Consider the following 14,573-nt stretch of genomic DNA (forward strand, 5'->3'; position numbering starts at 1 on the left):
AGGCCTACCAGACAGAATATCATGACTGTTTGCATCAATCCAGTGGGCGTTTGTTTTGCCGGCTCTGCAATTACATGAGCACTACAGAAACTTGGCTAACCAAACAATGGCATTAAAGGGTAACTACACCCAAAAATATTTTTTTCTCACTCCCCCCCCAGACTTCAAGTGGTCTGATGCGGTTTAAGCATTTTTGTGGACTCGTCCAATGTTGGTTTTTTTCTGTTTTTTTTCAGAGCGATACAATGAATAAATGGGAAAAACAAAACGGAGATAACACAATCAGGCAAAAAATAAAACATTTTCTAGGGCCATAAAGAAGGACCATTTATTTAGATGTGATGTTCATCCTGTGATGGCCTTGGGCTGTGCTGCTGCTGATCAGAGCAGGACTGTACTGGGAGACCTAACCTACATTTTTTTTAAAATTTAGCCATTATTTAACTAGGCAAGTCAGTTAAGAACAAATTATTATTTACAATTATGGCCTACCGGGGTTAACTGCCTTGTTCAGGGGCAGATCGACAGATTTTTATCTTCTCAGCTCGGGGATTTTTGGTTACTGGCCCAACGCTCTAACCACTAGGCTACCTGCTGCCCCAAATGAACAAGGAGGCTGTTTGTTTTTCAGGCTAGGTCTCCTCTCTGTTTGTTTCTGTATTAGAGCAGCTTTTGTCACTGGTTGCAGGTGCCATTGGCAAACAGTCATATGTTTCCTACAGTAGGTCCAGTGTCATCTCTCAGGGATTAGTGACTATGCCTCCCAGAGAGGGATGTTCTGATAATATAAAACATGGACAGGCCCCTGGTCCCTACTATAGGCTTACTGCCTTTGGGTACGGTACTAGAGCTCTGTTCTTAAGCTAAGCTCTCTGCACTGAGGCAGGGCCGGTCTTTCACTTTCTAAACCCCGGGCATCCTCTTAGCTCTGTGTAAGCTGCTCTACACACTTCCGTGACTGGGAGGGACAGGGCCTACTGCTTGGTAACATGCCTGTGGATCTGGGGTTGGGCAGGCACCCAAAGGGCCACATTTAGCAATATAATGTATGTGGGAAATTGTTAGAGGTAGCCTATTTTTCTGGTTAACCTTTTTTAAACGAAGGACATATATTTGCTTGCATTTATAACTGCTTCAAATCACAGTTGTCATTAGGGCTGGGTGATATATCAAATGAATTCAAATGTTTTAGCACAATATTCCCGTAACCGAAACGGTTTCAATCCACTATTTGTATTTGAGGTTTGTTCCAACTGAATCAGTCATATGGACACACAAAGACATTGAGACATTATTTTACTGTAATAGAGGAGTAGTTAACCTTTTTATGTATCAACTCAACTCAAAAACACAGAGCAGTCACTACTAAAATGTGGAGTATCAATTAAAATTCATTCTGGAAAATTAATTCTCAGTTTTTCACTAGCAGCATTTGAGGTACCATGTACCACTAGCAGCAGTACCACTAGCAGCATTTGAGGTACCATGTACCACTAGCAGCATTTGAGGTACCATGTACCACTAGCAGCATTTGAGGTACCATGTACCACTAGCAGCATTTGAGGTACCATGTACCACTAGCAGCATTTTAGCCAAAAACTGTTATACTAGCTGTCTAGTCTGTTTTAGAAATGTGTAATTAGCATCAAAGATGGGTGCGTTTGTAAATTCACTCTGGCCATCTACTCCAATTTCAGAGCACTCTCGTTTGTGTGCTAGAGTGCAGAATAACTGATGAACGCTCAACACCTGTTGAATATGGCTGGTGTCGGTAAGCGTCAGCAAAATTTACATTGTTGCCAGCAGCCCAGTTAGTCACCAACGCTCTGGCTAACATGAAAACAGCCTAACCACCTCTGCTAGAGCGAGTAAAATCAAATCAAATTTATTTGTCACATACACATGGTTAGCAGATGTTAATGCGAATGTAGCGAAATGCTTGTGCTTCTAGTTCCGACAATGCAGTAATAACCAACGAGTAATCTAACCTAACAATTCCAAAACTACTACTTTATACACACAAGTGTAAAGGGATAAATAATATGTACATAAAGATATCTGAATGAGTGATGGTACAGAACGGCATAGGCAAGATGCAGTAGATGGTATCGAGTACAGTATATACAGTGCCTTGCGAAAGTATTCGGCCCCCTTGAACTTTGCAACCTTTTGCCACATTTCAGGCTTCAAACATAAAGATATAAAACTGTATTTTTTGTGAAGAATCAACAACAAGTGGGACACAATCATGAAGTGGAACGACATTTATTGGATATTTCAAACTTTTTTAACAAATCAAAAACTGAAAAATTGGGCGTGCAAAATTATTCAGCCCCTTTACTTTCAGTGCAGCAAACTCTCTCCAGAAGTTCAGTGAGGATCTCTGAATGATCCAATGTTGACCTAAATGACTAATGATGATAAATACAATCCACCTGTGTGTAATCAAGTCTCCGTATAAATGCACCTGCACTGTGATAGTCTCAGAGGTCCGTTAAAAGCGCAGAGAGCATCATGAAGAACAAGGAACACACCAGGCAGGTCCGAGATACTGTTGTGAAGAAGTTTAAAGCCGGATTTGGATACAAAAAGATTTCCCAAGCTTTAAACATCCCAAGGAGCACTGTGCAAGCGATAATATTGAAATGGAAGGAGTATCAGACCACTGCAAATCTACCAAGACCTGGCCGTCCCTCTAAACTTTGAGTAATGTAGGGTATGTAAACAAAGTGGCATAGTTTAAAGTGGATAGTGATACATGCATTACATAAAGATGCAGTAGATGATATAGGGTACAGTATACACATATACATATGAGAAGTAATGTAGGGTATGTAAACATTATATTAAGTAGCATTGTTTAAAGTAGCTAGTGATATATTTTACATCAATTTCCATCAATTCCCATTATTAAAGTGGCTGGAGTTGATTCAGTGTGTTGGCAGCAGCCACTCAATGTTAGCGGTGGCTGTTTAACAGTCTGATGGCCTTGAGATAGAAGCTGTTTTTCAGTCTCTCGGTCCCTGCTTTGATGCACCTGTACTGACCTCGCCTTCTGGATGATAGCGGGATGAACAGGCAGTGGCTCGGGTGGTTGTTGTCCTTGATCTTTATGGCCATCCTGTGACATTGGGTGGTGTAGGTGTCCTGGAGGGCAGGTAGTTTGCCCCCGGTGATGCGCTGTGCAGACCTCACTACCCTCTGGAGAGCCTTACGGTTGTGGGCGGAGCAGTTGCCGTACCAGGCGCTGATACAGCCCGACAGGATGCTCTCGATTGTGCATCTGTAGAATGGGGGGTGCTCCCTCTGCTGTTTCCTGAAGTCCACAATCATCTCTTTTGTTTTGTTGACATTGAGTGGGAGGTTATTTTCTTGACACCACACTCCGAGGGCCCTCACCTCCTCCCTGTAGGCCGTCTCGTCATTGTTGGTAATCAAGCCTACCACTGTAGTGTCGTCCGCAAACTTGATGATTGAGTTGGAGGCGTGCATGGCCACGCAGTCATGGGTGAACAGGGAGTACAGGAGAGAGCTCAGAACGCACCCTTGTGGGGCCACAGTGTTGAGGATCAGCGGGGTGGAGATGTTGTTACCTACCCTCACCACCCGGGGGCGGCCTGTCAGGATGTCCAGTACCCAGTTGCACAGGGCAGGGTCGAGACCTAGGGTCTCGAGCTTGATGACGAGTTTGGAGGGTACTATGGTGTTAAATGCTGAGCTGTAGTCGATGAACAGCATTCTCACATAGGTATTCCTCTTGTCCAGATGGGTTAGGGCAGTGTGGTTGAGATTGCATCGTCTGTGGACCTATTTGGGCGGTAAGCAAATTGGAGTGGGTCTAGGGTGTCAGGTAGGGTGGAGGTGATATGGTCCTTGACTAGTCTCTCAAAGCACTTCATGATGACGGAAGTGAGTGCTACCCGGTAGTGGTTTAGCTCAGTTACCTTAGCTTTCTTGGGAACAGGGACAATGGTGGCCCTCTTGAAGCATGTGGGAACAGCTGACTGGGATAAGGATTGATTGAATATGTCCGTAAACACACCAGCCAGCTGGTCTGCGCATGCTCTGAGGACGCGGCTGGGGATGCCGTCTGGGCCTGCAGCCTTGCGATGGTTAACACGTGAAAGTAGCCTATGACGTCTGTTCGTTCATTATACGGCAGGATGTCTTGTCAAAACAGAAAATATCGACCCCAAAAGACTCGTGTTCACATCACTGTGTGTATCAGTTGATGGTATACTAATGGGAAGATGTTTTGGGATGTGTAGACTGACTAATGTGCTGAGGTTAGTATCAGACAGGGCTCTACACTGACCTTTTTTACAAGGAGCACATGTGCTCCTAAGATGAAAGATTTAGGCACACAGAAAGAAGGAGCACAATGAAAAATATTTGAGATATTAAAGCTAGAATCCTTCAATTTTCTATGCGCACTGGTGCTCTTAAATATAAATTATGGGTCACACAGCAAAAGATTTGGGTGCATATGCAAGTAAAATGGTCGCACTGTAGAGCCCTGTCAGATGTAGTCTTTTGTTCTATGGTTATAGTAACAAGCCTCATTCATTCATTCTCATTTAGCCCCCCATTTACGGCCAGCACACTTTCCCAGCTATTAAAATTTAGAGGGCATTAGCCAATTAGTCACGATCCTGATGGCGGTAAATGCCCCTTGAATAATGAAAGAATTGACCATCAGTGACAAGTGCGCGACCGTGTTCTTATGTTCTCTAACCTTCTACCCTTGAATGGAGTTATGAAACAGGACGCGTACTGTGTGTTTTAACGAGCGGGAGAATGGGGGGGGGGGGGGGACGTGTCAGAAGTGTCACAGGCGTTTTAACTCCCAGTCTCTGATTAGGATCTGTTGCTGTTTTTAATGACTTTATCACCAAAGTAGATCTGTCTCCCCTGGGGAGCCAGTCTGCACCCCTTGCTACCCCTCCCTCCCTAACCATGCTCTGGGGCTGGCTTCATGGGTTTTAATGTGGAAGCTTTGCAATGCCTTGACCAGCAACACAAAAATCAAGTGTCAAAGCTAAGCCCCCTTCCCTAGCTCCCTCCCTCCTTCCCTAGCTCCCTCCCTCCTTCCCTAGCTCCCTCCCTCCTTCCCTAGCTCCCTCCCTCCTTCCCTAGATCCCTCCCCCTTCCCTAGCTCCCGCCCCCTTCCCTAGCTCCCTCCCCCTTCCCTAGCTCCCTCCCTCCTTCCCTAGATCCCTCCCCCTTCCCTAGATCCCTCCCCCTTCCCTAGCTCCCTCCCTCCTTCCCTAGATCCCTCCCGCTTCCCTAGATCCCTCCCCCTTCCCTAGCTCCCTCCCTCCTTCCCTAGATCCCTCCCCCTTCCCTAGCTCCCTCCCTCCTTCCCTAGATCCCTTCCCTAGCTCCCTCCCTCCTTCCCTAGCTCCCTCCCCCTTTCCTAGCTCCCTCCCCCTTCCCTAGCTCCCTCCCCCTCCCCTAGCTCTCTCCCCCCTCCCCTAGCCCTCTCCCCCCACCCCTAGCCCTCTCCCCCCACCCCTAGCCCTCTCCCCCCACCCCTAGCCCTCTCCCCCCTCCCCTAGCTCTCTCCCCCCTCCCCTAGCCCTCTCCCCCCTCCCCTAGCCCTCTCCCCCCTCCCCTAGCCCTCTCCCCCCTCCCCTAGATATTTTGACCTTAGCTTCTAGCTATACTCCCAAACACAGGCTGGCCTGGAGCGAGTTGAAATACAAAATACTCCAGTTTGGTATTTCCGACTGTTTCTCGCTATTCTTTTGTCTCTTTATCAGGTGAAAACTATTTTTCCTCATAGTTAGGGAATTATTTCATTACATTCCTATGTGCCACTCGCCTGTTATTTAGCCTAAGCTTGACTTTAACTAATTTTTCCTTAAAGATTATTGTTGAGCTTGGTAAGGAAGTCATTTTTGACCCGCCCACCTTTGTGTGTGTACTTTGGAGGTGAACCAAACTTGTCATGTGAGGCTGTGAGAAGGAAAGAGTTGAACCTGCCTGTCCTTCAGTTCAACTGGCCAGTGCCGTACTCTTAAGGGCTATGTGTCTGTGTGCCTATGTACGTAACCTTGTCCTGTAGAACCCATCTGCCACCATGACGACGCACAAGTATGACTGCTGTTGCTATGCATCTGAATGGATTGGCGACCGCAGCGATTAAAGGGATATTGCAAGATTATGGCAGTTGTGCTGTTCTACTTACCCAGAGTCAAATTAACTCATGGTACCATTTTTACGTCTCTATGTGCAGTTTGAAGGAAGTTAGAGGTGGTTTCGTGAGCCAATGCTAACTAGCGTTAGCGCAATAACTGGAAGTCTACAGGTACAGTAGCATACGCTAGGATCTGACTCTGGCTAAGTAGAACAGCAGCACAATTGTCATAATCTCGCAGTATCCCTTTAATCGCTACGGTTGCCAATCCATTCAGATGCATAACTACTGCAACTTTAGCCATACTTGTGTGTCGTCATGATACCGAACGGCATCTCATTACCTAGTACTTCACGAGGACCCTTCCTGTTTCGCCTCTTAGGATAGGGATAGGGTTATGTGCACACTGTTTTTTTTTGTTGAGTATTTATTTTGTAATTAATTAAGAGTGTTTTTTGTGTTAATCTCCTATTTGACTTCAAGTAGTTCATCTCTCAGTGGATTGTAGAAAATACATTCTAGGCTACTGCATCCCCAGCCTACTGGTGATTTGTGTGGTTGTCACTCCTAAGGTCATGGTTGTTAATTCCGTTAGTTTACTGCTCCATGGCCACCATTTTAACGCTTGTTTCCATTCCCACTGCTTAGCATTAGGGCTGGTCGACATGGCCACAATATCGTATCACAGTATTTTTCAAATTGTTTACTGTTTTATGTTTTTGAATAGTACAAGTTAAATGCTTTATGAGTAGTGTGTGACCCTACATACATTCTAAGTGATTTCAATGGGTCTCTCTCCATTCTGATTGTTTTATACTGGTTAATTCAACTTCAACCCAAAATAATTGTCTGCATTTTCATCAATCTCATTTGTGATCCTTTCCTCACTGCCACGTAGAACTGCACGATATGGGCAACAAAAATCAAGGCCTTGTTTTTAACAAAATGTTGCAATTACGATTTGACTTGAGATTTATTCAGATTCTATAGTTAGATGATAATAGTGGGCACTTTGAATACAGTGTTTTGATATGACAACGAATTAACATACCAGGGAGAAGTTATTGCGGCAGGGTAGGAACCAAAGTGTTGGTGAGTGTTTCCTAGGGGACCTTATAATCTTTGGCTACATTAAATATGTAGCTAACATATGCTTTGCCTATTCCTCTTTGATTTAGAAGATACTGTTTCACAAGCAGCATGCTGATTTAGGCCTATACCATCACTGGTATCAGGCTGTAGTTAGTTGCGTTTTCTATCACTCGGTACATTTATTAGCTAGCTCGGTAGCCAGCTAACTAGCAATTAGCATTATTGGCTAACATGACTTAGCCACAACTTGCTAAGAAAATACAAATTACCTGTTTGCAAATGTAAGAAACACAAGCTAATAGTATAGTTATAGAACACTTGTGGATTATATTAAGAAGCAAAGTTAAAACAGCATGGTAGTCATCAATGTTGTTGCATGTGCTGCATTGACCATGCAGACTGAACGCAAGTGTCTTGTGGTCGAGCAACAAAAACATGCACTCTGTGAGTAAACAGGGGCCGGGGCTAGGTCTGGAGAGAGATGACTCAAGTAGCGGAGTAAACTATAAAAATGTACGTTACACACAGCTTATCACATTTAACAAAACAAACATTCAAATATCATTATATAAGGTATAGTAAAACCCCAAACCGGTCTGTGCATCAATACTGGTATATCGTTTTTTTTCCCAACAACAAGCAGGACTCACACGATATTCTCCAAACACCCCACAGGTCAGACATCCCAATTATTCGCAAAAGGAAGCGATGCAGAGGACGAAGAGCCGGATGCCTCGTCTGGACCCGCAGAAGGCGAGTAGGAAAGCTGCCGTTACCGTCAATATTACTCACCAACGTGCAATCATTGGACAATAAACTAGACGAGGTACGATCACGAATATCCTACCAACGGAACATCAAAAACTGTAATATCCTATGTTTCACGGAATCGTGGCTGAATGACGACATGGATATTCAGCTAGCGGGATACACGCTGCACCGTCAGGATAGAACAGCACACTCCGGTAAGACGAGGGGGGGCGGTCTGTGCATATTTGTAAACAACAGCTGGTGCATGAAATCTAAGGAAGTCTCTAGATTTTGCTCGCCTGAAGTTGAGTATATTGTGATAAATTGCAGGCCACACTACTTGCCTAGAGAGTTCTCAGCTATACTTTTCATGGCTGTTTATTTACCACCACAGAGACGGGCACTAAGACCGCACTCAGTCAGCTGTATAAGGAAATAAGCAAACAGGAAACCGCTCACCCAGAGGCGGTGCTCCTAGTGGCCGGAGATTTTAATGCAGGGAAACTTAAATCAGTTCTACCAAATTTCTATCAACATGTTAAATGTGCAACCAGAGGGAAAACATTTCTAGATCACCTCTACTCCACACACAGAGACGCGTACAAAGCTCTCCCTCGCCCTCCATTTGGTAAATCCGACCACAACTCTATCCTCCTGATTCCTGCTTACAAGCAAAAATTAAATCAGGAAGCACCAGTGACTCGGTTTATAAAACAATGGTCAGATGAAGCAGATGCTAAACTACAGGACTGCTTTGCTATCACAGACTGGAACATGTTCCGGGATTCTTCCGATTACATTGAGGAATACACCACATCAGTCACTGGCTTTATCAATAAGTGCATCGAGGACGTCGGAAGCGTACAAGAAATCCCGCTATGCCCTGCGACAAACCATCAAACAGGCAAAGCGTCAATACAGGGCTAAGTTGAATCATACTACACCGGCTCCGACGCTTGTGGGATGTGGCAATGCTTGCAAACTATTACAGACTACAAAGGGAAGCACAGCCGCGAGCTGCCCAGTGACACGAGCCTACCAGGCGAGCTAAATCACTTCTATGCTCACTTCGAGGCAAGCAACTGAGGTATGCATGAGAGCTTCAGCTGTTCCGGACGACCGTGTGATCACGCTCTCCGTAACCGATGTGAGTAAGACCTTTAAACAGGTCAACATACAATGCTGTGGGGCCAGACAGATTACCAGGATGTGTGCTCCGGGCATGTGCTGACCAACTGGCATGTGTCTTCACTGACATTTTTAACATGTCCCTGATTGAGTCTGTAATACCAACATGTTTCAAGAAGACCACCATAGTCCCTGTGCCCAAGAACACAAAGGCAACCTGCCTAAACGACTACAGACCCGTAGCACTTACGTCTGTAGCCATGAAGTGCTTTGAAAGGCTGGTAATGGCTCACATCAACACCATTATCCCAGAAACCCTAGACCCACTCCAATTTGCACCGCCCAAACAGATCTGCAGATCTCTTGCACTCCACAGTGCCCTTTCCAACCTGGACAAAAGGAACACCTATGTGAGAATGCTATTCATTGACTACAGCTCAGCATTCAACAACATAGTACCCTCCAAGCTCATCACTAAGCTAAGGAACCTGGGACTAAACACCTCCCTCTGCAACTGGATCCTGGACTTCCTGACAGGCCGCCCTCAGGTGGTGAAGGCAGGTAGCAACACATCTGCCACGCTGGGGCAGCAGGGTAGCCTAGTGGTTAGAGCATTGGACTAGTAACCGAAAGGTTGCAAGTTCAAATCCCCGAGCTGACAAGGTACAAATCTGTCGTTCTGCCCCTGAACAAGGAAGTTAACCCACTGTTCCTAGGGTGTCATTGAAAATAAGAATTTGTTCTTAATGCTTAACGGACTTGCCTAGTTAAATAAAGGTAAAATATTTTTTTTAATAAAAAAATCCTCAACACTGGAGCTCCCCAGGGGTCCGTGCTCAGTCCCCTCCTGTGTACTCCCTGTTCATCCACAACTGCATGGCCAGGCAAACTCCAACACCGTCATTAAGTTTGCAGACGACACAACAGTGATCACCGACAACGACGAGACAGCCTATAGGGTGGAGGTCAGAGACCTGGCCGGGTGGTGCCAGAATAACAACCTATCCCTCAACATAACATAAGGCCAAGGAGATGATTGTGGACTACAGGAAAAGGAGCACCGAGCACACCCCCATTCTCGTCGATGGGGCTGTAGTGGAGCAGGTTGAAAGCTTCAAGTTCCTTGGTGTCCACATCAACAACAAACTAGAATGGTCCAGACACACCAAGACAGTCGTGAAGAGGGCACGACACAGCCTATTCCCCCTCAGGAAACTAAAAAGATTTGGCATTGGCATTTGGCATTGGCATTTGGTATCCTCAAAAGGTTCTTCAGCTGCAACATTGAGAGCATCCTAACCGGTTGCATAACTGCCTGGTACGGCAATTGCTTGGCCTCCGACCGCAAGGCACTACAGAGGGTAGTGCGTACGGCCCAGTACATCACTGGGGCAAAGCTGCCTGCCATCCAGGACCTCTACACCAGGCGGTGTTAGAGGAAGGCCCTAAACATTTTCAAAGTCCCCACCCACCCTGTTCATAGCCTGTTCTCTCTACTACCACACGGCAAGCAGTACTTGAGTGCCAAGTCTAGGACAAAAAGGCTTCTCAACAGTTACACCCAAGCCATAAGACTCCTGAACAGGTGACCAAATGGTTACCCGGACTATTTGCATTGTGTGCCTCCCCCCCGCCCCAACCCCTCTTTTACGCTGCTGCTACTCTGTTTATCTTATACGCATAGTCACTTTAACTATACGTTCATGTACATACCACCTCAATTGGCCCGACCAACCAGTGCTCCCGCACATTGGCTAACCGGGCTATCTGCATAGTGTCCCACCCCTCTTATATTATAGCCTTGCAACTCTTATGTTATATTGTCTTTTTAGTGTTGTTTTAATTCTTTACTTACCTACACACACACACACACACACACACACCTTTTTTTTGCACTATTGGTTAGAGCCTGTAAGTAAGCATCTCACTGTAAGGTCACCTGTTGTATTCGGCGCAGGTGACACATAAACTTTGATTTGATAGGATGTATGACGCAAGCACCACTTCACACTAATATGTTTTTGGATGTCTCTGGCCTAGTTGAAGTGCTTCTTTAGTTCTTTGACAGGCAGCCAGATCTTGCCTAGGCTGAAAGATGCTGTCAATGGTGAATTATTTCCAGGTCTTGTCTGGCCTGGGCTGGGCTGAAAGATGCTGTCAATGGTGAATTCTTTCCAGGTCTTGTCTGGCCTGGGCTGGGCTGAAAGATGCTGTCAATGGTAAATTATTTCCAGGTCTTGTCTGGCCTGGGCTGAAAGATGCTGTCAATGGTGAATTATTTCCAGGTCTTGTCTGGCCTGGGCTGAAAGATGCTGTCAATGGTGAATTATTTCCAGGTCTTGTCTGGCCTGGGCTGAAAGATGCTGTCAATGGTAAATTATTTCCAGGTCTTGTCTGGCCTGGGCTGAAAGATGCTGTCAATGGTAAATTATTTCCAGGTCTTGTCTGGCCTGGGCTGAAAGATGCTGTCAATGGTAAATTATTTCCAGGTCTTGTGCAACAAGCCTCTCATTATTACCAAGTAGCACTTGTATTGTGTGTTGGCTGGCCTCTGGTATGCCATTCTGTGGAGGGTTTCAACTAGGTATGTAACATTGAAACATTTTCTTAACATTTTAAATTGCCTTTTTTCTGTTAAAACGATATAAGTATTTCAGAATCTAGACATACTCCTTATAGTAACATATGAAGTATGACACCAAGATGATGTCTGTATCATGTACGGTTCACAGATCATAAGGTCTTACAGGAGGCATGTGTAGGTCTAAAATGGCCACTTTCATCATGATTTTCTCAAACATGGTTTGTGATACAAACCATTAAGCCTGGAAGTTGATAGTCTTTGTGCATTCTATCATATAGACTGTTAGTTTGAAGTACTGTCATCCTGAAAGATGCAGGATTTTTGGGTCCGATATCAATTTGTATTTTTTTTATTAATACAAAAAAAATGGTTTTAATGGGGACAAATTACTGATATACGGTGCATTTGGAAAGTATTCAGACCCCTTGACCGTTTCCACATTTTGTTACAATACAGCCTTATTCTAAAATGGATAAAACATGTTTTTTTTTCCATCATCAATTTACTCACAATACCCCATTTGGGGAGTTTCTCCCATTCTTCTCTGCAGATCCTCTCAAGCTCTGTCAGGTTGGATGGGGAGCGTTGCTGCACAGCTATTTTCAGGTCTCTCAAGAGATGATCGATCGGGTTCAAGTTCGGGTTCTGGCTGGGCGACTCAAGGACATTCAGAGACTTGTCTCGAAGCCACTCCTGCCCTGTCTTGGCTGTGTGCGTAGGGTCGTTGTTCTGTTGGCAGGTGAACCTTCGCCCCCAGTCTGAGGTCCTGAGCACTCAAGGATCTCTCTGTACTTTGCTCCGTTCATCTTTCCCTCGATCCTAACTAGTCTCCCAGTCCCTGCAGCTGAAAATATCCCCACAGCATGATGCTGCCGCCACCATGCTTCACCTTAGGGATGGTGCCAGGTTTCCTCCAGAGGTGATGCTTGGAATTCAGGCCAAGGAGTCAGACCAGAGAATCTTGTCATTATGGTGTGTCGTGTGTAGATTGATTGAGAATATATATATTTTTAAATCCATTTTGGAAGAAGGCTGTAACGTAACAATGTGGAAAAAGTCCAGCGGTTTTTATTTTTCGACTGGATTTTTTTATAGATGCATCAGGTTTTTTTTTTTCACTCAAATTACATTCCAAAGGATTAACATATACTCTAAATTATGATTTCTTACCTAAAATTAGAGTTACAATTATTTAGCAGCATTTTGTTTGTGGTTTACATAACCACAAAAGCAACTACATCCTCTATAAATGCAGTACAAAGTATACTGAACAAAAATATAAATGCAACATGAAACAATTTCATAGATTTAAAAAAAGTAGGCCCTAATCTATGGATTTCACATGACTGGGAATGCAGACATGCATCTGTAAGTCTCATAGATACCTTAACACATAAATGGAACTCAGGATCTCGTCATGGTATCTCTGTGCATTCAAGTTGCCCTCGATAAAATGCAATTGTGTTCATTGCCTTGTGTTCATTATGCCTGCCCATACCATAACCCCACTGCCACCATGGGGCACTCTATAATATTAAAGATGATCTCTCCCCCCCCCCCCAAAAAAAATAAATAAATAAATAAATGTAACATTTAAGCAGTGGCAGCTCCATACTTTCAAAGCAGCCCTCTCATCTCTCTTTTACACAGGAGCGCACCAGATCCTTTGATGGCTTCAACATGCATTCCCTGGAGAACTCTCTCATTGACATCATGAGGGCCGAGCAAGATACCCTGAAAGGTAAGATAACAATCACAAAACCACCAGGATTGCATGTCTGGTCACAATATTGATGCTAGCGGCCATATCTAAAAACCTTTTGTCCTTCAAATCTGCTGCAAGGTCATCTAGGATGGGCGTTTGTCTGCTGCCCCACAGCCATGTCCGACGACTGCTGATTTGAGCTTTCCTTTCAGTGGCACTAGAGTGGACTAGAAAGTGAAGAGTGGAGGCTTATGTAGGCTAGGCTATTCTACAGAGAGTGCAAATGGAAATATTGCTGCAAGCAGCAATGAACGGGGTTCACAGGATGACAGAAAGGACACAAGCTCAGTTGGATAACAAAGCAAGCATTATATCATGTATCAGTGAAATCATTACCATGTTTATCTCTCTACCACAAGGATGACGGAAGTGGAGTTTTGTCTAGTGGGTCTTGGGTAGCCTAGCGGATAAGAGCGTTGGGTCATTGACCAAAAGGTTGCTGGTTTGAATCCCCGAGATGACTAGGTGAATAATCTGTTGACGTGCCCTTGAACAAGGCACTTAACTCTAATTGCTCTTGTAAATCACTCTGGATAAGAGCGTCTGCTAAATGACAAATGTGAAATATAGTGCTATAGGTTGGTGGCGTGGCCGCCTTTGAATGCAGCAACTAATCGTTGTCAAATTCATTAGAGGCTAATTCATTGAGTATTACTCCAGATTTGGTATAATCTGACTTATGGTTCATGAGAAGATTTCTGAAGTGTTTTTGGCCTATTTTAGCCTATTAGTGTATGTGCTAATATGCATTCACTTAGTCCAAAGACCAAATTTGCAGTGACTCTTAGATTTAGTCCATGAAGATTTTTAATTATTTTTTTAAGCATTAGTGGTACACAGTCAAAAAAAAGTGAATTGTTAAGCGTTTCCTAATTTTTTTTACAATATCAATGCCAAACTTAACATGGTTCGTCATGGTAATGTCTTTGACCTTAAAGTTTCAAGTTGTTTAGTGGATTTGCAAAGGTTTTAAATGGACATGGAAAATCTGATTTATCAATAACTCAAACAAAGTTAGGAGATGTACCCTGGGTCTACATACTGGTTTTATTTGGACTTATTGTTCATAAATATTTCAAAAGTTTTCAAAAATGTCAAAGTTGGAGCTAAATCAA

The 14,573-nt window shown here is 44.3% G+C and overlaps 1 protein-coding gene across 6 annotated transcripts in view; it reads left to right on the top strand.

The window, feature by feature from the left end:
• LOC110533338 (cytoplasmic polyadenylation element-binding protein 4) overlaps positions 1 to 14,573 on the top strand; it is a 40,849-nt gene that overhangs the window by 8,370 nt on the left and 17,906 nt on the right. For all 6 annotated transcript variants that reach the window (XR_005053577.1, XR_005053576.1, XR_005053578.1 and 3 more), the window contains exon 3: positions 13,344 to 13,434. Coding sequence is in view for 3 of the 6 variants with exons in the window: in XM_036989697.1 (XP_036845592.1) it covers positions 13,344 to 13,434 (91 nt within the window). In the remaining 3 variants the exon portion in view is untranslated. The remainder of the gene's footprint in view (positions 1 to 13,343; positions 13,435 to 14,573) is intronic.

Source organism: Oncorhynchus mykiss, chromosome 10, assembly GCF_013265735.2.
Source record: "Oncorhynchus mykiss isolate Arlee chromosome 10, USDA_OmykA_1.1, whole genome shotgun sequence".
NCBI lineage: Eukaryota > Metazoa > Chordata > Actinopteri > Salmoniformes > Salmonidae > Oncorhynchus > Oncorhynchus mykiss.